The sequence below is a fragment of the Saccostrea cucullata genome, unplaced genomic scaffold (assembly GCF_032062105.1).
Source record: "Saccostrea cucullata isolate Sc308-1 unplaced genomic scaffold, CSIRO_AGI_Scuc_v1 ctg128, whole genome shotgun sequence".
NCBI lineage: Eukaryota > Metazoa > Mollusca > Bivalvia > Ostreida > Ostreidae > Saccostrea > Saccostrea cuccullata.
In genome coordinates, this window is record NW_026935471.1 from 105,098 (window position 1) to 132,141 (window position 27,044).

At 31.7% G+C, this 27,044-nt stretch overlaps 1 protein-coding gene across 2 annotated transcripts in view; it reads left to right on the plus strand.

The window, feature by feature from the left end:
* Window positions 1-27,044, plus strand: part of LOC134242942 (F-box/WD repeat-containing protein 7-like) — a 59,265-nt gene that overhangs the window by 25,849 nt on the left and 6,372 nt on the right. For both annotated transcript variants that reach the window (XM_062725145.1, XM_062725144.1), the window contains exons 11-12: window positions 18,305-18,427; window positions 19,567-19,723. In XM_062725145.1, coding sequence (XP_062581129.1) covers window positions 18,305-18,427; window positions 19,567-19,723 — 280 coding nt within the window. The remainder of the gene's footprint in view (window positions 1-18,304; window positions 18,428-19,566; window positions 19,724-27,044) is intronic.

Sequence of the window (27,044 nt, forward strand, 5' to 3'; positions counted from 1 at the left end):
ATATTAAAAGTGCTCACTTTTAATTTGCCCATTTGTGATAAGAGCAAAGGTGGCAAAAGGGGCAAAAATAAAACAAGGGCAAAAATTTTCATGTTTTAATACATGTAAGTGTTTGATTTATATATATATATATAATTTAAAAACTTCACTAACTAAAGGTGAAATAATCATAATTTTCTGCTTGTATGTGTACTTAAAACCTCTGATTGTAGGTGTAAATAGCATTAGCAGTATAATTAACAGGGATAGGAAGGAAATTCCGCAGGATTTCACACCTGTAGATGTTTACCCATTCCAGTACCACATAAAAACTATCCATGGTGCAATGACGTTGTACGTTTTTCATTATTGGTTATTTTAAGTTTTATCTATTTTAATCTTTAAAGATAATCATGTCAATTATCACATAATGATACAAAGATGTAGCCTAAGGATGTCTTCATTGTTGGCCAGGACACAAATTAAAACAAATGTCATTCACTACTATATAGGTCAGTCCGTAATTTCATTGACATTTTGTATGCAGCCTGTATGCATTGATCATTATGTCTAGGTTAGATATTGCTAATGCACTTTTGGGAGAAGTGCTTCATCACAAATTTAACAGTCCAATATGGCTAACTTTATATATTATAAGGAGCTCTTTTGTGATTAAAATTTTAATGTTTAGACTAAAGGTTGCTTTAAGGATTAATTATTGACCATTGCTTAGCACATATAACATTGCCTAGAAAGGGAACTGCAACCACCCATCTTTAACCTGTACCCTTTGAAGGTTAGGTGAGTTGATTCCTTGATAATTCTACAAGAATGTAAATTTCGCCAAGCAAAAGGTGCAGAGCTAAGAAGGCCTAATAAGCATGTAGATCTCGTTTGGCTGTTTTTAGTCCCCTACCAGTGAAACTGTAGGGAACTATAGGTTTCCTCTGAGTCTGTCTGTCTGTCCGTCTGTGTGTCCCCATGTCTGTCTGTCAGCTAGTCTGTCCTACTTGGTTTTCCGCATCTTTTTTTTTTAAACACTTGCAGATATTGAGCTGAATTTTTGTGAGTGTATCTTGATGTAAGTTACAGATCAAGTTTAAATGTCATTGATTTTTGACAGAATTATTGCATTTTTAACTTTTCATAATGGTTTAAGATCGGGTTAATGCTGCACAAAATTCTGAAGGTCAACATGGTAACTATGAAGCGAAAAAAAGATGTTGAAAAAAAATTTGTTGAATTTTCGTCTTTTTGTGGATATATGTTTTAGTTAAAATGCATGCACAGCCTCAAAATTTTTAACATCAAGCAGTTTTACCTTGGTCATAACTTTTTCATATCATAAAATGAGATCCTAAAGAAAAAGAGGAATCCGGTAGGGGACATGTATTGCTTATGCATTACTCTCAGAATCAGTGCTTGTTATGTTTGACATCAGTGGGCGGGGAATATTGAAATTGAAATGGGAGGCCTCATGTAATTTTAAGATCTATTAGATAGCATTTTTAAAATCTAAATTTACAATATTATTTCAAAATGCAATGTCAATATAAGGAATCACTGTCTAGTTTGTTGGGTATGCCAGGGCATCAATGATAGCTAGAAACATGGGATAATTTATGCATAACAGGCTTAATTTGCTGATTATGCAAATTATCCTTTGTTTCCAACTATTTTTGATGCCATGGCATACTCTACTAACTAGACAGTGATTTCTTATATTAATTCCATGCCACTATTCCTAAGGCAGATTTAAATGTCAAAGTAATCCATTCACTGTACCCCGGTAATAGACATCATTTCTCCCATATCTTTGTATTAAATGTCTGACATTATGTGATCTGTGTTTAAGTGCTGTAATCATTTGTACTAGATGAACCTGAGAAGTGCTATGTTATCGTTATATTTAAAATGTGTGACGTCATTATGCGACTTGAGAAGAGTTGTGTTATTATTATAATAATGTATGATGCCGTTCTGTGACTTGTGAAGTGCTGAATCATTTGCATGTCTAAATTTCTGACTTCTTCTTACGTCTGAAGTGCTATATGTGCTACATGTCTGACATTATGTAACAATTGTGAGGTGTTGTGTACTAAACATCTGTCAAAATGTTTGTGTACCAATCAGCAATTCTATAATTCAATTGCCATCCTCATTTTTAGCATTTTATGAAATGACTTTTTTGCAAATGGTAAATGATAATTTGTTTAAGTGCAAGTTCAGTTTTTGTTATTGTAAAATTGTTCATCATACTCTTGCCTATCATTTACCCTAGATATCAGAACATTTCTATTTGCTTAAGATATGACATTTTCTAATATTTATTGGCACAATTTTCTTTGGCATGACTTTTAAATGCCAAGAAAGGTTTCAGCAGATTTACCTGGGTATGTCAATGAAATATATGAGATAATTTTGTTAAATTTGTTAAAAAAGGCCCAAATAATCGCATTTTTCCCATATATTTTTTGTATTTCTGCAATAGATATTTCTATTTCATTCAAGTATATGAAAGTTCCTCTAAAATTGCCATATTGCGGTATAAATACATATCAGTGCAGAGGAAATATCGGCGCATATGATTTTTTCGGTAAAAGTAGCTATGTTTAGATTGCTATTATGTTTCTTTGGATGTTCTGTCATCCGTTTTTAGTATAATATCCATGGACGTCTTGAACATACAAGCGAGTCATGCATCATTCTTCAGTGTCATGCATTGCTTACAAAATCCGAAAATGGTGACATTGTTAGAGCAATTTCAGCGTTTTTTTTCCCCAAATTATTGTCTTAAAGTCACTTTTTCAGACAAGTAGGGTTTACAAATAATGTTAATTTTTTTTTGTATTAAAATCAAAATATTTGGCAAAGGTGTACTGTCGCACAAATGACTGCATGAAATTAAAAAGCTGCACAAATACATGCACACTCAAATTAGACTTGGCCTCGTTAAATGAATGTAAAACAAATAATCCAATTCAATTTGAATATGGAGCACCAAGTTTACTAAAAGACCTTTCTTTCTCGATAAGAAACGTACATAACAATCTTTGATTTACTAAGTTAGAAATTTTACAAGGTAGCAACTGTAGGCTTTTGAAATACAGTGGAACCTCATTTATCCGGACGATTTGGTTCCCAGTCAATTTGTCCAGATATGTGAAGTGTCCGGATACCTGAATCAGCAGTTAAACAAGACAAAATTACATTTAAAAATTCCGTTCCGATGGAAAGTCGTCCGGATACTGAAGCATCCAGATATCTGGGGTCCGGATATCGGAAGGTCCACTGTAAATGAAGGATATGGAGATAATGAACAGTATTCGGTATCAAAGTCCATAAAACAATACAAAATAGGAGCAGAACAAATATGGACCTCCGAAACATCAGAGGGGGAATCAGGTGCCATTGAGGAGTGAGCCTCCCCTGCCGACCAGTCACACCCACCGTGTGCTCCTTGTCATATAAAATGATCAGATTGTTTATCCACAAAAAAGGGAGAAAATCCTGAAGTATAAAGCAAACATTCATTGTAAGAGTTTAATGTCCCTTTCAAGAATTATTTGCATGTATTGAGGAACAACCACATGCTTTATTTATTTGTTTGGTTGTATTGAGCTAAAAGAAAATTGTAATTACCTATAAGGCCAACTGTAGCAAAAATGTTTGCCTAATTCTCCCTACTCGGTCTGAAAATATTGGGTGGGTAAGTAGGTGAGAGAATTTTAATCTAAAAAATTTAATTAAGGGGTCTGACTGCAAAAACTCTAATGTAGTACATAAATCATATCGATCATTCACCTTCTTTAGATTAACAGCCTCCTACAACAAAAACAAAATTAGCCTGTATTTCACACCCTCAATCAATTAACCTGTATTCCACCCCCTCAATTGGAAGTTGAAATTCCTGTAATGAAATGATTGAAACAAAATGACATATTATTTTGCAAAAGTTCAATCCCACTTAAGACACTTACGAATCACTGTTTAGTTTGTTGGGTATGCCAGGGTATCAATGATAGTTGGAAACGTGGGATAATTTGCATAATGGGCAAAGCCTTTTTTTCATAAATTATTCCACATGTCCAACTATTGTTGATGTCCTTGGCATAGGCAAAAAACTAGACAGTGATTCCTTATATTTCCATTTTATTTAAGGAATAACTTTCTAATTATGTTGGTTTAACCATCATGTTTTCATGTGGCTTGCGTGATAATTTGCATAAATGCGGATGGTGTATATACTTAAAATTATCATGTAAGCTAATCAATTGATCATTGTCGTGAAACCAAAAAATCTTACAGTTATTCCTTATATTTACATCCCCTTGATTCCGCAAAACCACATGCTTAAAGCCCTGCTTCTGTCTCTATTTTTCCTGCCATGGATGTGATTTTTTAGCTCACCTGAGCCGAAGGCTCATTAGTGAGCTTTTCTGATCATATTTTGTCCGTCGTCCGTCCGTGCGTCCGTCTGTCCGTCCGTAAACTTTTCACATTTTCGACTTCTTCTCAAGAACCACTGGGCCAATTTTAACCAAACTTGGTACAAAGCATCCTTGGGTGAAGGGGAATTTAAATTGTTAAAATAAAGGGCCAAGTCTCCTCACAAGGGGAGATAATCAAGAAAAGACGAAAATAGGGTGGGGTCATTAAAAAATCTTCTTCTCAAGAACCACTGGGCCAGAAAAGCCGAAACTTATGTGGAAGCATCTTTGGGTAGTGTAGATTCTAAATTGTTCAAATCATGACCCCCGGGAAAAGGGCTGGGCCACAATGGGGAATCAAAGTTTTACATAGAAATATATGGGAAAAATCTTTGAAAATTTTCTTCTCAAGAACCACTGGGCTAGAAAAGCCGAAACTTATGTGGAAGCATCCTGGGGTAGTGTAGATTTAAATTCTTCAAATCATGACCCCCGGGGGAAGGGCGGGGTTACAATGGGGAATCAAAGTTTTACATAGAATATATATGAAAAATCTTTGAAAATTTTCTTCTCAAGAACCACTGGGCCAGAAAAGCTGAAACTTATGTGGAAGCATCCTGGGGTAGTGTAGATTCTAAATTGTTCAAATCATGACCCCCGGGGGAAGGGCGGGGCCACAATGGGGAATCAAAGTTTTACATAGAAATATATAGGAAAAATCTTTGAAAATTTTCTTCTCAAGAACCACTGGGCCAGAAAAGCTGAAACTTACGTGGAAGCATCCTGGGGTAGTGTAGATTCTAAGTTGTTTAAATCATGACCCCCGGGGAAAGGGCGGGGTCACAATGGGGAATCAAAGTTTTACATAGAAATATATAGGAAAAATCTTTGAAAATTTTCTTCTCAAGAATCACTGGGCCAGAAAAGCTGAAACTTATGTGCACATGGAAGGATCCTGGGGTAGTGTAGATTTCAAAATGTCTAAATTATGATCAGTGGGGTAGGGTGGGGATGCATTATGTATTACAAGGGGGAAATCTGGTAAAGAACAGAATGGTCAAAGCTTCTCAGGTGAGCGATGTGGCCCATGGGCCTCTTGTTTTAAACATGCCTATTGATGAACTAGTACATTTATGTAGAAATAAAGTACATTAACTATTTGTAATTTTATCTCGGGACAAAGACATTTGAAATGTACGGCGCCGCTGGAGGGCCAGGTAAAAAAATATTTTTATTTGTTCGGACAAATTGGAAATTCGTTCGGACGAATTAGTTATTTGTTCGGACGAATTAGATATTCCTTCGGATGAATTAGAAATTCGTTCGGACGAATTAGTTATTTCTTCGGACGAATTAGATATTCGTTCGGACGAATTAGAAATTCGTTCGGACGAATTAGAAATTCGTTCGGACGAATTAGAAATTTGTTCGGACAAATAAGTTATTTGTTCGGACAAATTAGATATTTGTTCGGACAAATTAGATATTTGTTCGGACAAATTAGAAATTCGTTCGGACGAATTAGTTATTTGTTTGGACAAATTAGATATTCGTTCGGACAAATTAGAAATTCATTCGGACGAAATAGAAATTTGTTCGGACAAATAAGTTATTTGTTCGGACAAATTAGATATTTGTTCGGACAAATTAGAAATTCGTTTGGACAAATTAGTTATTTGTTCGGACGAATTAGATATTCGTTCGGACAAATTAGAAATTCGTTCGGACAAATTAGTTATTTGTACGGACGAATTAGAAATTCGTTCAGACAAATTAGAGAAAATGTGAACAGCTGTCAGGACACCGCGATTAATGTGCGATTTGCACCAAGATGGTTCATTTTATTTTGATTCTTTGCAAAATAACTTTAATGAACAACATTATCAATAAATATTTTGAAGATAAGTCGTTTTAATGTTGATCTCTTTCTTATAATTTTTATGTACATATTCACTACCCTGCAATTTATTAATCATGACATGTAAATGATTTTTGAAATACATTCCTGATACATATGTCGCCGATATGTAGCTGAAATATTGCCGATTTGGCGTAAAACATTCAATCAATCAGTCTGGTACATATGCGGTGTATAGAATGAAAAAAGGTCCTCAATGAGTTTTTAATTAAATATTCCTGTTTGTGAATTAAGAAAACTTCACAAAAATGAACCTGTTCGTATTGATCTCAGGTTGTTCGTATGACTCACGAGCCGGTGAATTAAAATGTCAACCGGTCAATCTGGTATATTCCCAAGTCTGTTGATTTACAGAGCATAATTATAGCCCCCTCCCCTTATTGGAGAGGTACATGTAGTCGAACAAACTATTTAATTTCACTTTCAGCATTTCTTAATTTTGTTTATACGCTTTTACAGTTGAAAACCAGTTCAAAGGTTTGATAGGCCAATGACTCACTAGAAAGGGGAATTATGAAACCAACCCCTTTTATGGGGAAAATAAATCATGAATGAATGTCAAAATATTTTCAAGTAACAACCCCCCCCCCCCCCCCCTCCTCTATTTAAAAGCAATCGATTGTCTTAATCATTGAGGAGCTTAACTTGCATTAAATTATTATGTGTTTTTAATTTTTACTGCACTTTCTAGGAACGTACATGTATTCATCTATTTTTTTTTTTTATCCTTTTCCCGGAAAAGGGCGTGTGTTTAATTTGGTCAATATTATACCTGCATGTTTTAATTCATGCGCTTTTCTGATATTTAAATATAAAATAAAATTTATATAGATACTTAATAATAGTTTTTAACGATCTTAGAAAGAATCCATTGGAGATGGACTTATGAGATTCCCTCTTTTTGTTCCTTTATCACAAAATACTAATTAAAAATGTGGGAACAGCGGTATAGAAGCCAAACTACAAATGTTCTATAAAAAAATTACGACCCATCGAATGAGAGGCTTCATATTTTGAGTCCGAAGTTTACTTAATATAATACAATACAGCCACGTAGCAGCTTTTTTGAAAGTGTGGGGGGGTGGCTGAGAAAAAAAGTATTTACCTGAAAAGTTGACAAGCAAAAAAAAAGGGACACAGGAAAAGTTGCCTAAAGTTGACAGTTCTATTTCGAGGGGGGTGGGGGGGGGTGGGCTTACTTTTTCAATGCCAATTTTTTCCCGTACCAATTGCCTGCAGTATGAATAAAACCTTAAGGAGTGGATCTCATCTTTTCAAAGATGCGGTAATTGACCACTGGCACCCCAGTTTTAATAATTTAACACCACCAGCAAAAGTTGGTCTGGTAGAACCAGATGTTTTCATGTATTTATGACAAATCTTATGAGTGTGTCAAGGATGGGAGTGAAAAGATGTTTGATAAGAAGTAACTGACCCTTTGAATTTACTATTGGGCTCTCAGATAATAAACTTTCAGAATGGCAGACTTAGGCCTATAGTATATACCAGTATAGAACCATATTTTCAGAATATTTACAATCAACATACCTGGCTTTAATAGCACATGTCTAGTTGCAACGTGTGTATGTCATGGTCCAAAGAGCTATTTAATATGTATTACAAGATAATTTGTCCGAACAAATATCTAATCCGTCCGAACAAATAACTAATTTGTCTGAACAAATTTCTAATTCGTCCGAACAAATAACTTATTCGTCCGAACGAATTTCTAATTTGTCCGAACAAATGTCTAATTTGTCCGAACAAATAACTTATTTGTCCGAACAAATAACTAATTAGTCCGAACAAATTTCTAATTTGTCCGAACAAATAACTTATTTGTCCGAACAAATTTCTAATTCGTCCGAACAAATAACTAATTCGTCCGACCGAATTTCTAATTTGCCCGAACGAATATCTAATTTGTCCGAACAAATAAAAATTTTTTTTTTTTACCTGGCCCTCCAGCGGCGCCGTAGAAATGAAAATATTTTGAAATAAAAATGTTGTTAAGGCCAGGTAAAATTAATCTTTAGATTCTCATCCTAATTTGCTAAAAAATTGGGGCGGGTGGGCGGATTTTATTTTTTATTTTTTATAGGCCTAAGTATCAACAAAACAATGGACGCCCCGTACACATTTTTTTCATTACCTTAATGCAAATATGAATAGATTTAATTCTTTTCATATTCTTTTAAATATTTAAAGAAAATTTTTGCTTTAAAAATTAAATATTTATTGTTAATTAACAAATTATCAAGCACACATTATACGGCACACCCTGAACACAATGAGGTTAGAGATACCAATAAATTGTGTATGCGTGACTTCTTATTTTGCAAAATCTATATAAATGTTCTAATAATTATTCTACTGAAAAATCTAGGCCTTCTCTTAAGTCCGTCTACGATTTTTTTTTTATTTCAAAGCAAAGTCACACAGCTGGAGATCGTTATATATAACTTGACCAGGTGTCATTTTCCTCCTCTATTTTTACTTAGTTACAATCTCTCTACATACTTGCTCTTGCCAGTGATGGTATCTTATGCTATTTTTTTCTTCTCTGCCTTCTCTATACTGACAAATTATCTTTTCCATACACATTTAAACTGCTTTTATTGCCGATTTTTCTCCATTCTTTACATGGCGTTTTTGCTATAAATAGTGACTCGCGACTTTTAATACAGACGGGAGATAACTCCTAAACTTTGAACCAAATTCTTACTGAATAAAAATACATGAAAATACCCAAAAATCAAAATAAAAAACATCGGGGCGGGACATTTTGAGAGGGGCGGGCGGGGATGAGAATCTAAAGATTAATTTTATATGGCCTAAATTACATGAGGATTCCCTTGTTAATTTCACTAGTCCCAGCCCACTGACGTCATGCAGACACAAAGACAGAGGCACAAGATCTACATGCATATTAGGCCTTCTTAAAGCCCCTCACCTTTTGCGAAATTTACATTCCAGTTCAATTATCAAGAAATCAACTCACATAACTTTCAAAGAGTTATCACAGAGTAAACAAATAGAAATAGAAAAGCTAAAGTTACAATGGCAAATGTGTTTGATTTGATAAAGCTATTATCTTTTTTTACTTCAATTTTGCATAAGACCCTCACATCTAAGGAGAATATATTGTTTGCTTTGTTTAATGTCATCAGTTATCCTCAGTGATTTACAATGTCATCAGTTATCCTCAGTGATTTACCATGTCATCAGCTATTCTTAGTGATTGTCAGTGATTTACAATGTCATAAGTTATTCTCAGTAATTGTCGGTGGTTTACAATGTCATCAGTTGTTCTCAGTGATTGTCAGTGATTAGCAATGTCATCAGTTATCCTCAGTGATTATCAGTGATTTACAATGTCATCAGTTATCCTTAGTGATTGTCAGTGATTTACAATGTCATCAGTTATCCTCAGTGATTGTCAGTGATTTACAATGTCATCAGTTATCCTCAGTGATTATCAGTGATTTACAATGTCATCAGTTATCCTTAGTGATTGTCAGTGATTTACAATCTCATCAGTTATCCTCAGTGATTGTCAGTGATTTACAATGTCATCAGTTATTCTCAGTGATTGTCAGTGATTTACAATGTCATCAGTTATTCTCAGTAATTGTCAGTGATTTACAATGTCATCACTTGTTCTCAGTGATTAGGGATTGTCAGTGATATCAGGGATTATCAGTGATTTTCAATAATTATGAATAATATCAGTGATTTTCAAAAATTATCAATATATCATCTATTATCAATTATCAATGTCAGTGATTTCCAAGGCTATTAATTGTTCTCAGTGATTGTCAGTAATTAACAATTATATCAGTTATTTTCAGTTATATCAGTCATTCTCGATGATATCTTTGATATTGGTGATTTTCAGTTATTTTAAATGATTATCTGTGATATCAATTATTCTCAATGATATCAGTGATTTGCAAAGATTATCAATATCAGTGATTTCCATTGATATCAGGAATTGTGGTGATTTTCAATGATTTCAGTAAATATAAATAATTTCATTATTAATACGAGGGCCGTTCAAAAATTACGCGGACTTGTTGCACAGAAGAAATATTTGACGACATAATCGGGCAAAATTTCACACATAATATAAAAGAATCTTAACTTATATTGTCTTCAAATTTTCATATCAAAATATTGTAAATTGGTATTAATTTTGAGTGATTTTTCAGGACATACCATTAAGTCACGGCGCAGCAAAATCTTCGACGTCACAAGCATTATAAAAAATATGTGATTGAGCTTTCATTTTCTCAACATTTTCCCTTGAGTACCTGTATAGTTTGAGTTACCTGATCTACTCGACATCAAAACACCATTTCTTGTCAAGCTTAAAATCTATTAAACAAGTAAAGAATATTCTTTTTTTTGTTTTAAAACCAAAAACTACTTATGAGATATAGTGTGATATTGGTGACTCTCAATCACGTTCTTTACAGTCCGGATAAAGTTAACTTTTCGTCTATATAATCTTCTTCACGTCCTCCCGTATAGCCTTTTTAGTTTTTACAGAGGTCTAACTGTCTAAAATTTCAATTTGCTATTTGTGGGCGAATGTCACGAGCAGCCTAGTTTACTACATGTTTTATTATGCATATTTTGGATCTATGTTGCCGATATCTCGAGCATTACACATATTTTAACAGAAGTGTGATGCGCCGTCAATTCAGGAGACGTCATTTTCACAGTAGTTTTCACGGGAATCGCATCAGAGAAAAATCACTTTATTTCTGTTAGTACTTCAAATATTACGTCCGAAATCTAAATACATAATAATAGAACAATTTAAAGGTACATTTGAGAAAATTGTTGAAAAATATCGCGAATTTTAGAAAATCAATGAGTTAAACTTTTGAATCCGCATGCTTTTGCTTCAATTTTTTTGTCGTGCGCTGTACCTCTCCATCAACGATATCAACATATCAATAATTTTAGTAGATTTTTTTTAAAATACAGAAATTTTGCCCAAATTTTATTGGAATCTTTAAGATACATATTTCTGTGAAATTTTATAACTATATGACGTCTGTAAGAGTAAATAATAGCACAGTCCGCGTAATTTTTGAACGGCCCTCGTACACTGTAATTTTTGTCTATTTTTAATGATATCAGTTTAGTTCTTCAATTTTAACAAGTATTGATGATATTAGTGTTTTTGTGATAATTAATAATATTACTGATTGTCAGTGATATTAGTGGTTCTAAGTGATAATCAGTAAAATCAAGGAATGTCCATGGTAATCAATGATATCAGAGATTGTCAGTGGTTATCAATGATATCAAAGATTTTCAGTGATAATCAATGATATCAGAGATTGTCAGTGATAGTCCATGTTATCAGAGATTGTATGTGGTAATCAATGATATCAGAAATTGTCAGTGGTAATCAATGATATCAGAGATTGTCAGTGGTAATCAATGATATCAGAAATTGTATGTGGTAATCAATGATATCAGAGATTGTCAGTGGTAATCAACGATATCAGAGATCGTCAGTGGTAATCAATGATATCAGAAATTGTATGTGGTAATCAATGATATCAAAGATTGTCAGTGGTAATCAAAAATATCAGAGATTGTCAGTGGTAATGAATGATATCAGAGATTGTCAGGAGTAATCAGTGAAATCAAGGATTGTCAGTGGTTATCAATGATATCATTGTTTGTCAGTGGTAATCAGTGGTAATCAGTGATATCAGAGATTGTCATTGTCAGTGGTAATCAATGATATATCAGAGATTGTCAGTGGTAATCAATGATATCAGAAATTGTATGTGGTAATCAATGATATCAGAGATTGTCAGTGGTAATCAGTGAAATCAAGGATTGTCAGTGGTAATCAATGATATCAGAGATTGTCAGTGGTAATCAATGATATCAGAGATTGTCAGTGGTTATCAATGATCTCAGAGTTTGTCAGTGGTTATCAGTGTTACCTTAGGGAAAAATAAATAGACTTCAGAGTTTTATGTACAGAAGTACATAAGAGCATTTATTTGTTTGCTTGGTTTTTTTTTTTTTTTTTTTTCTTATTTCTCTTTTAGTTTATAGTGATATCAAACAGTTTGCTTTGGCCAATGGGATCCATGCATAAAGTTATTACCCAGAATCACATACTGTAAATGAATATTAATACAGCTCACTCATAAATTTTAAAACACATCTGAGTGAATAAATGTTGTATTTTTATCGCATTTAAGTGTGAACATAAATTAGCAGAAAAGACATGGTATGAAAGGTGCTAAAATAAGTAAGTTTACATTATCTATATTGTAATATAAGTAAGTTTACAGTATACATATTCAAATTTGGGGGTTTTTTCATGAAGAAAAAGATGTTTCATTGTAATTTAAATGTAATGAAAAGATAACTATGACTTAAATCATGTTTCTTTGATGAGTTGCCTCCCTTTTGCCACCTATTGACTAAGTCTTGCCTTGGTAGCTTTTTTTTATTATTTGGGAAAAAGGAATTCTTGTAATTTATTATTTTTTAATTCATCAGTTCAAAATAAATTGACAAGTTTGTTTTAAAGCTGAATACTTTATTTGAAATTATTTCCAAAATAGAGGTATTTTTGAGAATGCATGTCCCCTGATAGCTGTGAGATTTTGTTGGATATTTCAATAATTAAGGCAACAAAATTTCAAGACAACTTAATAGGTATAACTGTTTTCTCCAACAAAATAATTGAGAGAAATAGGGAAGCTAAATTTGGACGTCAATTAGAAGTTTCTTACGACATCAAGCAGGATAGAATCTCCTTGTCCATATGCATTTTAAGCATTAAAAAAAGTATTAAGCAATCCAAGCCCCAAGTAAACTTTTTTATAACAATATAGATCAACAATTAAAAGATATGTCTTGATCCTTTTCCTTATTTAAAAACATCAAAATTAGAGGAAACTGATTTTTAAAAAATGGATGATTTCCTGATAATGATTGTGATTTATTGGTGAATTATGGCTGCTGCAATTCTTTTATCTTACTTATAGGCAAGTATATACGGTATCAGTGAAAATTTTTTGAAAAGAAAAAAAAAGAAGGAAATCAGACATAACAGTGATTAAGAAATGAATATTTTTTTTGTTTTCACATTTCAACTTCTGATGAGAAATATAAAACTTTGATCTTATGTCAGAGGAAAATAAATTTGACATTTATTACATCAAAGTTATTATATAGGTGGCACCTAATCTGAAAGCCAGGTTTAATTTATAAGATGATTAAAAAAACTTTTCATTTATTTTGATTTTATTTATTTTGTATTTCAAGAAAAAGCTGTCGAGCTAGACAACAGTTTTCCTGACTAGAAAACATTTATTAGCAAAATGGTTCATTGATCATCTTCCAGTATGCAGGCTAACATGTAAGCGTACACTCCCTAACATCATACAGTAATTCGTAGAAATGATGGGACATGCAGCATGCCTGATGTTTGACTCATTTGTGTCTGGCTTACTTTTTTTGACAGGTGCACAATGCACTTTCTCAATTTCACTTAAATCTAAATTTAAACCAGTTATAAGGAAGTGGCCTTTTCAAAAAGTAAATTAGTGAACATGTTTACAAACTTTCAAGGTCTTATGGAAATTTTTTTTCGATGTGAAAAAATGCTTTTCATTTTTACCACATATATTTTTGTAAAGTATTATGTAAACAGCGCCCTTTCGAAGCAGCTTTAAACAGAGTACATATCACCACAAAAGCACTTGTAAAGTGTTTTGGTTAAAATTTAATGTATAATAAATGTAATTCGTTGATAAAAATTCATAGCATGAATCCTTCTTGATTCAAACATTTTAATTTTATATTTTATTTGATCGTGCTCATTTTTTAAAAGGATTTTTTTTATCCTTCATCAACATTTTGGGAAAAAGAAGGAGCCAGATTACAGATGTGTTTGATGAAGACATAGAAGTAAATTATGTTTCTAGTATTCAGACCAAACCTAAATTATCTGAGCCAACCCCAAAAGAATTTTGTTGTTGTTGTTTTCTCTGCAGAGGTTGTTTACTTTACAGGCATAAACAATTGTGGGTTTGTGTGTTTAAATCGATCCTTATACAATGTAACATTTTTTTCAGTGTTTGGGTAATTAACCAGAATTGATTTGACAACAATTTTTATGAGGAAATGACAATGTGCTTGCTAATTATTTTGGGAGAAAAGAAGTTAGATTTCATGTTTCTTAAACAGAAAAACTTAGTTATAATGAAGTCACTGCGGGACCTATGAAATTACTTTGCTATCTCTGCATGTAATTCGTTATATCCGTATAAGGAATTTGTTAAATTTTATATCTTGGGGATCCAAGCTAACTTTGCTATATCTGTGAATTTGCAGTATTCATGTTCATACTAAATCTCAGTTTTACTGTATTAATTATATGATATAATTTAAATAATCAAATGAAAATAAAAGAAAATGTTTTTTCCACCTATCTACCCCATTTTTTCAGATATGAATAGGAAACCATTTTTAGGCCTTTTAAGATTATCAAAAAATTATAAAGAAATTAATCATTTATTAAAAAAGGAAAAATAAAAAAAAAAAAAGAAAAAGATAAGGATTTCATATTTCAAAATAAAATTCACTTGTACAGTACTTTACCACTAATCTTGACCTTATAAACCACCAGAGCACTCAATTTTTAGAGTGTGTTATTTGCACATGTATTAATAAATCTAAAAACTACAGGTGTTTTTTTTTTTTTCCAAAGTTTTATTTTATAATGATGATTTTTTACTCTATAAGATCCTGAATTATGGCTCATTAATTCATTTAACCATACTTAAGATGGGCCATGCCTTTGTGTCATGACTTCTTTCTCAGAGGCTAACAAGGTTAATTAACAGCTAAAATACAGCTGTTCATTTTGACTTGGGTTCTGACCTCTGGTAAAAAAAAAAAAATCATTGAACTTACTTTTTTCTAATCAAGTAATTTTTTTTATACAAATATATGTACTTTATTTTGAACTGAATCCCCAGGTGTTCTATCTTACCTTTATAATACAAAAAGAAGAAGAGAGTGCTTTCTTAAGATTTCAAAAATAGATCAATAATCAGTAACCTCACTTACATTTAGATAGAAATGTTAAAAAAAATTACAGAAATTTGATGGTTTATTATAAATCTTAAGATAATTTTTTTTTTGGTATAGAATTAAAGCTAAATTTATTATTTTCTGATTTACAGCTGCCATAAAATGGTTGCTTATAATAATTTTTGAAAATCCTGAATGAATTTTCATGTGGTATTTTTAGTCCAGCTTGTTTTGCTTTGAAGTGAGAAACATCTGTGTCCCAGGTTTTCACTTCTTTCCTGCAACTAGCTATCAAACAGGTGTAAACTTTAAAACTGATTCAGGCATTCTGTCCATCACTTTTTTTTCTTTTAAAAAATCATCCATACATGTATAGTATATATTTACATTCACTAAAATGTTATTTTTTTTTCTTATGAAAACTATACTTTCATTAATCAAACCACTAACAATTTACTATCTGTAAATAGAAAGAGACAGTTTTTTTAAGGTCATAAAAATAAATAATACGTAAATATAAATTAAAAAAATGTTTTCTCCTTGTTTGTTAATGCTCAATTTATGGAAACAAAGAAAGCATCTTATTGTTTTAATTCTGAGGACTTAATCTAAAATAACATGGATTTTGTTCTTTTTTTATTTGAATCTAGAATTAGTTTTCCTCTAATTTAATATATTTGGCAGCTAATATAGCCTATAATGAGATGTACGGTATATAAATTATGTTATAAATTCCGTGTTTTTGATATATTTTTTATCATTAATCAGCCACCTGTCAACCAATAACTGTGGAATATATTTTTTAATTTTGGGCAGATCAATGTTCTTGGGTATGAGCAAAATTGTTGTGGGGATTTGATTTCATGGGTAACTTGTACACTCATGATGCAGACAATTATTTGAATGAATAAATATATCAACAAAATTATTGTACATGCATACGGGGATGGAAATTTTTGAATAGGCTGTTTGATCCACAAAATCAACGAACATTAATTGGTCCCCTATTCAACAGATTCCACAGTATGTCATTTTTATAAATAGCAGTTTCATCCACTAATGTCTAATTATCATAATTATTATACAGTGAAAACTCCTTAAAGGTCTTTGGCCCTCCAAAGACCGCACACACTGTCATCCCTGGCAGGTCTTTCAATTTCAATTCCAGGGCATTTTAGCACCAAATGTAACAGGAGAGGAGAAAATGCAGCGGACCAGACCGAGATTCGAACTCGGGCGCCCTGAAACTCCAGTCAGGTCTGCTCTACCAACTGAGCTATCTGGCCACCTGGCGATCGAATCCGGCTGACCGCCACATATACATAGCAGTTTCATCCACTAATGTCTAATTATCATATATTATATATATAAACATATCTATAATAAATGAATACAGGAGTCACCCTGTATGTAAAATAATATCATTAATGGATTTTATACTGACTTTTGTATTATATGTAATAATGACATTCTTTCAAATCTGCATGGTCAAGCATACAATAAAAACTGAAACTGCATTAGATGCACTTGTATATTATTTTGATATGGCTGTATAACTTATACCGAGTTTTAAGTGATGATGTCTTACTCTCAGAATGAATTGATATATTGAATTAAGACAGAGAGTCAAATTCAAAAATCCAGTTGAATTGCTCTAAACACTTGTGTACCTCAATGCACACACATACACAAACCAAAGCTTTTTCAAGTACTAGACTTTGCCTTTTGTCATGCTTTTCATAATTATAAGGTATATTATGTGTTTTATCCCTAAGAGCTTAGGAGGATAGGTTATAAGAGGATATTACATAATCCCTGGAGACAATCACCCAAGGATTGAAGGTCATACTTAAGTAAATCCTGGTCAAAGTCAAACATTGTAAACAACATGTAACAAAACAAGAAAATAGAAAGTTAGTCCTATAAATTTCAGTTATAAATCAGCATAATTTATCTGAGAGATACAAATAGATGCAATGAAAATTAATTTTCATGTAATTAGGGGTAATCAATTGTGATGAAACTACTTGATGATTTTGACACATTTATGCTTTGATATTGCCAAATAAAAAGAGAGAGAAATTTTAAAACTATAAGATTGCATGGTTAACTGCTCACTTACATGTTGATAATCAACACTTGCATGATACCTGCATGGGTATATATATATTCATAAAAAAAAAATTGTATGTTTCATTTTGTTTTTCATCTTATATATTTGTTCTGCCTACTATATAAAATGACACAAAAATTCAATGATAGCTACTTGACTTTGACCTAGTATTATATTTTTTATAATGTTTACATTGAGGGAATTTTAACGTATCGTATATTTCATTGGACCACTTGACAGCATTGTATATAGTGTCCCAATTTAAGTCTCTTTCTCATCCACTTTAGCTGTCGTGATATTTCAAGGACAAGTTTCCTTTTTGGTATTTACGATCCACAAACTGTGTCTTTTTTTGGGATGGGCACACGTCCCATATTTTTTTTTTTTATATCTTTGAGTCTATATTTTACAAAGAATAGGGTAAAAATAGCATCATTTATCTGTTTAATCCCAGGATATACATTGGATTTAGAAGGAATCTATGATGGTGTGATTTTTATCTCATTCCTTTCCAAAAATAATCTCTTATCAAGACTTTTTTTGATACCTGAAATATATATGCCATCTTGTTATGCAATGACTGCATGCATAAACTGCATTTTCAACAGTTTCCAAGCAGAGAAAAATTATTAAACAATTCTGAATTGTAATATGCATATTCAGATCAAATGTGACCAAAAACATTAAGATTCATGATGCCATTTCTAAAAGTGTTATACATTTTTTTTATTACAATCATTATCCATTACGCTGAGATATTTTTATTGGACATTTCAGGTCTTGTCCATAAATTAGGAAACCATAACGAGGACTTTGGAATCACAGACAGCCTGGACATTACGGATGACATCCTGATTTCCTCCGCATTCTGCCTGGATACAGGACTCGGCTATATTAATGGTAAAACATGCTTACAGGGAATGTCCAAAGAATAATTATGAGTCATTTTCTGATGACTTGTACAAAAAATAATAATACGTATAGCCCTTTGGGTTAACCTAGAGTGATATTTTATACTAAACAGACTGGGATGGTTTGCTATGTAGACAGCATCAACAATGTATCTTTGTGGTATTTGGCACACATATTTATTTTTTTTTTGGTCGATTATCGTAACATATCCAGGGTCATATGTACCATTCAGAAGAAACTGACATCCTATTTTGTTCCCATCCAGAAAACCTACAGCCTCAATGGCTGACATAACAGCTCTCATCAGAAGTCTTAATTGTCACATTCCACATCTTAGGGGGATAGGGAGTCATTTCACACGTGATACATTATATGTTATGTCTCTTATTTGCTTCAACACTTTTTAAAGGCCAAATTGTTGATTCCTCCCCATTCAGTAAGGTTGAAAAAATTTAGGAATGTCTTGTATCTTAACCTTGCAAAGATGAATGAATTCAAGGTCGAGATGGTATTTTTCTGTATTTGCAAAGAAATTTTATGACATTTGAAGGGTAATAGCATCATAAAGGCATAAACAATTAAACATTTACATTGTGCTGACCATCCCATCTAAATTCAAAGTGAATTCTATTCTATCTTGTTTTAAGTCAATTTCTTCAGATATTTACCTCCCAAAAAAGAAGTTACCCAATTAGAATGTTTAAAAAATTACTGGCAGGATCGTAAGTGTACATTATACTGGCTAGCTGGAGACATGGCTCCCAAAAATTTGAAAGAACTACATTTTTGCAAGTTATTATTTTTTTTATAAATGGCCATGAATTTTGTAAGAAAAAAAGGACAGTAACTTCTGCACCAATCATATCTTAAATTCACATGAACATTACTTGTGATAAGACCTTTCAGATGCATTATGAATTCTAACCTTACAACCTTGACATTTGACCTTAATTAGATTTTGATCAACATATTGTCTGGTATTTTTGCACCAGAACATTTTAATTCAAATTTATATATGTACCCCAGTAACAGTGGTAGACAGACAAGATCAATTCACTTAAATAAGACCCCAAACCTGGGGACAACAAATCTCTAAATTTGCTTGTAATTGTGATTTTCTATTTTAGTCAGGAACTCTGATGGAGAAAAATACCTAGCCAGTCTAAATGATGGAGAAACAGATAGAATTATGTCTGTATGTTGTTCTAAAATGGCTGAGGATGCTTTTGCAGTTGTCTCAGCTGGAGTTCAACTAAAGGTGTGGATAAAAACATCAGACTCCAGGTAACTTTGATGTTTATCAAGCATTTTATGTTTTTATATAAAAGAAAAAATAACAATAATTGTCTATCTCTAAAGGTAATTGTGCTTCTTCTCTTATTTTCCTGTGGTACATGTGCATGTATACATGATTTTTAAAAAAAAAATAATGTTGATTATGAATCATTCCTCATTTGGAAAGTTCTTGAAATTAGCAATGAAACTATTACTGTGATTATAAATGCATTTCCACTTCAGAGCTTAAAGTGCAAGTAACAAATCTTTTTTTAACTTTATTTTTGAAAAAGTGACTGCCAGGTTAAATTTTGCAAATTTTGTATGTCGTCTAAGCTTTAATAAGTACTCATGCAAATTTTTGACATCATCTTAAAATAAATGTAAGAATTAAGAATTTGAACCTTGAAGCCAGTCTTATGCTGGTAGACATTTATGACACCCATTAATCTTTGTTTCAATTGCACATTTCTGATCATGCACATTTCTAAATGCTGTCTCACAAGTAAGTGTTTCAGTGTTTTAAGTTTGACTTGTGGGTTGGTCTTTGGCCCCTGGGGCACTATGTCTGCTCATTACACATGGCGCCTACCTAGCTCGTACACTTCTTCACTGACTATAGCTTCTTTGTATTTGGGAAGATGATCAAGTGGTTACATATCATCATGTGGTATTCCCAATTATATTCTATTAATATGCCTTCATTATTTTTTATTGAAATTAAGGGGAGAGAGTAGGCTTGTACAAGGACTTGACATCACAAGGGCACGATCTTTATTGTTTCTGACTGATGAGTCGCTTCCTAGTTCTCAAGCCCCAGTTGTCTTGGGAACAATAGATCTTAGGGAAATCTGAGCTATTTTAACTTCATCAGGAATTTGATTTTTATTGCTATACACTCATAAAATGATGGGCTTTGTATTTTCAGTTTAATGTGTGTATCCATCTGACCAATTTATAATATATATTTTTAAATGTGTTTAGTAGTTCAGTGTACTTTTATGTGAAATCCTGACCCTTTCTGTTAAACAGGATGTTCAATCCAATTATAAAATGATGAATTGGTTTCTGGGAGAATAATGTTTTCATTCATATGTGTCATACTTATACAGATCAATTTTTAAAGGAAGGAATCAAGTCTGTGTCGTTTGGTTAAATTAGATATTTTTACAGAACAATTTTGTTTTAGTGTATCATTGAATTACTGGGCAACTTGAATATTTTAAATGATTCTTCAGCAAAGTTAGGGAAATATGTTACTTTGTTTCTCTTACATCTGTATTTTATTATTGCCAAGAAAATTGTAGGTTAATTTATTTTGTTCATTTGGCTGTTTGCAAGTGCAGAAGGTTATACAATGTAAATCCCTACCATATGTTCAGGGTTATGGTTACATGAAAGTGTACCTTAAAAGAACGAAAAATAGAAATAAAGTCTCACCATTCGCATTTAAGCAATATGAGCTGCAACTTTGATGGCTGAATTTTCTGTTGCAAAATTATAAATAACTATTTCAGTGACAGAAAAGAGAACATTTATAAACTTCTGTTGTTCATGTTTGCATTGGAAGAACTATTTATAAGCTTTCTTTGAATCAAAATTACATACATGTCCTATACAATACTAATTTTTCTTTTGAAACAATGTAATGCTCTATTTTAGTCTTTTTGATCATTAAGGTTTTAAATTACATACAAATTAATCATAATAACAAATTTTAACAGCAAAATAAAATTTTCAAAAATGCAGCTCATATTGCTTTAAGGCTATGGTATATTATATTATAACACCATACAGTATTTTTTTCTGAACTGTACAAGATAGAAAATTCCATAGGTGATATTTCGATTACTTGTTCAAAACCAATTTTTCTTTCACTTATTCTCTGCCTAATATAAGGCATTTTTTGAGAGGGCATCGGGATAACTAACATTTAATATCACTAGCAATTTATTTTTAATAATTGGATCCTATATACATGTATGCCATAAGAATATAAATCCAATCTATAAAGATTTTTACATGGGAAAATTTGCCCAATATATTAATTTGAAAAAAATTACTTGTATTTAAAATTCTCATATGTCTTTTACCTTTTATGTGCTTGTTTGTCAAGATTAAATAAATGTTTACTACAATTTTAAAATAAACTCTATTCAAGAAATGTAAATCCTTGTCTGTATAGGTAAAGTGCATATTTATACAACACTTATACTCATTCCATGTACTTTTGCAAAATTTGAAAAAAAAAATTTTAGTTTCAATCAAGTCAAAACATTAAGATGTCAGACGTCTGTCAGAAGTTAAAATTTATTCATTAAACATTTATTTTTATTATTGAACCAGCTTTTATATCATTCTAACAGTTGATGAGTTGTCAAAGCCCTGTGAATCAGTGTTCATTCAGAGATATTCTTGAATGGTATCTAGACCCAAGTTTAGGATTAAATATGCTTTGAGTAAAAAAAAAACTTTTTTGAGGGCAATTGGTGAAATTAATTAAATTTAGTTGACATTTAATCACACAAGTTCATTTGATATAATGAAGTACGTACTACACATTTTAATAAAGTACCAGAATTTATGATATCAATTTCCTCAAACATTTGTCAAAAAAGCTTAAACTTTATTCCTTTTTCATTGATTTTCATACTTGGTCTTTTAATTATTAATCTATTCAGATATCTAATATTCTCTCAATTTAGACAACAGTTCAAGTCCCTCTTGTTGAGTGCATTTAAAATGTCATACATTGCAGTCTGAGTATATTTTAAACACAGCTATTGCAAGTCACTAGGCACTAGATGGTATTTCATTATTAAAATACACTACGAAATATAAAATGTACTGCGTCACATCATTTGAGTCAAATTATTCCATCAGCATCTGTATGAAGAACATTGATGACAAAATATAATTCAGTTTACTTGCTTGGAGAATTTTTGTACTAAGATGTGCACTAGGTGACATTTGCTACATGTGACTCATGTTTTGGAAATAACATTTAAGTGTTCTAAATTAGCAGGCACTGGTACCATATTGTGTCCTCCTTCAGACTATTGTCAATTCATTGTCATGTTCTATATCCTTAATGTATAAACTTGGTACATGCAAAACAAGATCAATCATAATCTATGTGTATTGCTTATCAAATATCTAAATTCACTTTAGATCACTGATTAATTTTAAAAGTAAACTTATAAAATTGTAAATCCCTTTAGAAACAGTATTGTAAAGAGTTTATCTATACCTGAACTTATTTTCCCTATAAATCTTCGGGAAATTCAGAAATATGAGGTTTTTCTGTGTCTTTTACAGTAACACCCAGTAGCAATGACTTTTATAGGACAAAAAATGTCTTTCTCAATTTAATTATAACACAGTTATGGCAACTGCGTATGTTTTAAAGCTATTATAAGTGTCTAGCTAGCTTTGCCAGACATTTACCGAAAATAAAGGATGTTATTTACACCTCTGGAAAGGCATTTTTTTTCTATATAAAAAATGCCATTATAAAAAAGATTGTGTGCACGTTGAACTGTTACAAGTTAACCATCTATTTTAAAACTGAAATACTGCAAAATTATATCTAGTGAGGGTCTTAATGTGAACTCTCCTTAAATAGATACATTATAAATCTGAAGACAGTACATTTTCAGCTGTATTAATTACCTTATTTATTGCATTAAGAGAATGATAAATTACATTTTTTAGGTAAAGATAATCTTTTATGTATCTAATAGCAGGAAATGAGCAATTGTTCAGACCTCATCATTTAAAGATGTGGTTACACTGTAAACTTCAGACTCAAATAAACTGATATTTCTAAGAAAATTGTTTAAAATGGCTTCCATGAAATAATATCACAAATAATGCATCTAAAATCAAAATAAAGAGAAAAACAATTTTCTGCTTGTTTATTGGCATTCCAAGTGCATATATAAAATATAGATTTCAAGATATTTTTTTTTTCAAAGTAATTAAAACAGATTGACAGATGACTTCCATGAAATAATATCACAATTAATGCATGCATATATAAAATATAGATTTAAAATCAAAATTAAGGTAGATGCAATATTTATATTTTAAAAAATACTATAAATATATGAAAGACTTTTTTCTTTTGGTATCCTTTGGTTTGTTTGTTTATGTTGAAGATATTCTTTGAAATGATGAAGATATTTGGTTTGTTCTTTGAATGAGATGAAGATATTTGGCTTATTCATATATAAAATATAGATTTGAAGACATTTGATTTGTTTTTTTTTTTCAGAAGTAATTAAAGTTATTTGGTTTGTTTGTTCTTTGAATGTGATGAAGATATTTGATTTGTTTGTTCTTTCAATGATATCCTGATGACATTTGATATCCTATGCAATATTTATATTTTAAATAATATACTATAAATATATGAAAGACTTTTCTGTCTTTTGGTATCCTTTGGTTTGTTTGTTCTTTGAATGTGATGAAGATATTTGGTTTGTTTGTTCTTTGAATATGATGAAGATATTTGGTTTGTTTGTTCTTTGAATGTGATGAAGATATTTGGTTTGTTTGTTCTTTGAATGTAATGAAGATATTTTGTTGTTTGAATTCATTGAATGTGACATGAAGATATTTGGATATTTGTTTGCTTATTCTTTGGATATTTGAATGTTTTGATGAAGATATCTGGTTTGTTTGTTCTTTGAATGTAATGAAGACATTTGGTTTGTTTGTTCTTTGAATGTGATGAAGATATTTGGTTTGTTTGTTCTTTGAATTTGTTTGATTCTTTTCTTTCAGTTTGTGTATGACTGATGATATCTTATTTTGGATATTCTGTAAATATTTGGTTTGTTTGTTCTTTGAATGTGATGAAGATATTTGGTTTGTTTGTTCTTTGAATGTGATGAAGATATTTGGTTTGTTTGTTCTTTGAATGTGATGAAGATATTTGGTTTGTTTGTTCTTTGAATGTGATGAAGATATTTGGTTTGTTCATTGAATGTGATGAAGATATTTGGTTTGTTTGTTCTTTAAATGTGATGAAGATATTTGGTTTGTTTGTTCTTTGAATGTGATGAAGACATTTGTTTTGCTTATTCTTTGAATGTGATGAAGATATTTTGTTTATATTTGAATGTCATGAAGATATTTGGTTTATCAGCTCTTTGAATGCCATAAAGGTGTTTGATTTGTTTATTCTTTGAATGCCATGATTATATATGGTTTGTTTATTCTTTGAATGTCATGAATCCCGTTATGCAGAAATTACCTCACCTCTCCAACTGTCGTTGATGTCCCTGGCATACCCAACAAACTAGAGGGTAATTCCTTATATGTTCATTTAATTCTGAAATAAAATCGTAGATGCCTAATAGGTTTTTATCACATGAGGCCTCCAATGTCAATTTTAAAAGTCCCGCCTACAGACATCAGACATTAAGGCAGACGCACTAGATTGACGTGCGTATAAGGCCTCCTTAGCTCCTGACATTTTTCTTGGCGAAATTTACATTCCGGTAGATTTATCAAGAAATAAACTCAACTAACAGTAAAAAAAAAATAAATAGAAATGGAAAATTTAGGTTAATTAAACTCCTCTCTTTTGTAAAAATACCTTATTTACTAATTTATTAATTAAGCTTCATATGTTTTTTTTTTTAAATAAATTTTATTTAAGTTATTGACCCCCTAAACAGAATATTTATTGATATATTCTTGACGTCTGTATTTAAATGACAGAAAAGATTTCCTATAACTGTAGAAGATATACGTCAGCAAAAGATGAAAAAGAACTGTTGATGTCCTTCAGAATATATACTTAGAGTAATTAAGATACTGGTGTGAGGCAAGCACTGGCGTGGTACCATTGAAGCCTACAAGAGGCGGAAAAGCCATTTTTTCTGGTTATAATGTATATTTGTAAAATGTTAATGAAATGTCAAGATTCCTTCTCAGGACTTTAATCTCCAAATAAAAGTATTATTATAAACCAAAAGGTCGTAAATAATTCAACAAATTGGTTATAATAAAAGGTCCGTATCATTCAGGGATATTTAAGACCAAAACGCAGACTTGAAAGGTAGAAATTATCTAGTCAATTCATGCTTACGCAAAAATTGTCGTAGTTTGATTAATAAGCATTTTTTCTGATTTACTGAAAATGACCAATATGCACTTGTTCTCTTTATTTCCTGTTAAAGGCATCAGAACAAATATTGACAAGAATTTATGGCTGGTGTCATAATTTTTTAACATCCCCGCTGTTTAAAAATAAACTTTCAGCAGTGGCACTGTTACAATACTTTTATCTGAAAGGTTTCAATATATTAGCAATATATGCTTTTTTTCATTGCGACAATTGATCACACACCTATTCTCTTTAGAGCAGTGAAAAGGCTTTAGCTTTATTTAGCTAAATTCTGTCATTTTCTCTAAAGGGAATAATGATGGACCAAATTAAGGAGTACTCAGTAGCATGAGAGAGAACAAGGAAACCAATTGGTTATCATGCAAAAATATAAAGATTTGAAAGACAAGCAAACGTTTGAGCGTTTGATTACTAGAAAAAGCAAGGAATCTGATTTACTTGAAACAGAAAATAGTATTTTCACACCCAGCCAGCAAACAATAAAAAACTTTTTAGTCAGTTTGTACCCCTGTTCAAATTGTGTCCTTGTGCAAGGCCTTGAAAGAGTGTTAATGCCCTAAAACACACAAACAAAAACATTCCGCTCCCAAATTATGGTCTGAAAATAACAACCATTAATTATGATCGTAAAACATAGCAAAGCCTTTTGAGACAAAAGTGATCATCTTTGAAGACGATTGGGTCGGAGCAACATCCTCTAGAGCAGACGACAATCAACCAACCGTGTCTGGTCGGCGACCCGCCCTATCTCGACTTCTGCAATTACAACTGAGAGCAATGAACAGGGGAGGTCATCAGACGCTCTCAAGGTTACCAGTCTGGCTACATGCTGTAAATCACACATTTTAAATAAGATAAGAACATTTTATTTTCGGGAGGGTGAGAAACCCGATATGTTTATGGTCACAAAATCAATGGAGCATGAAGGAACATGTACATGTAGAGTAAAAGTGGATTTCGATGCTTAACCTTCGAGTACTGACGATGATGTAACCTATCTGAACCACTCTTATACAACTGAAGACCTACATCTTTGCAATGAGATTGCAGTTTATCATTTGTCTATTCAATGTAACATCAAACATTTACTAGGTTTGTCCCTCAGGGTGAGGTGAGACGAGGAGAACATGCAAGCGGTGATGAATGGACAAAGATACTCCCGTCCTTGGGACTACCTTGCTTCATTTATTT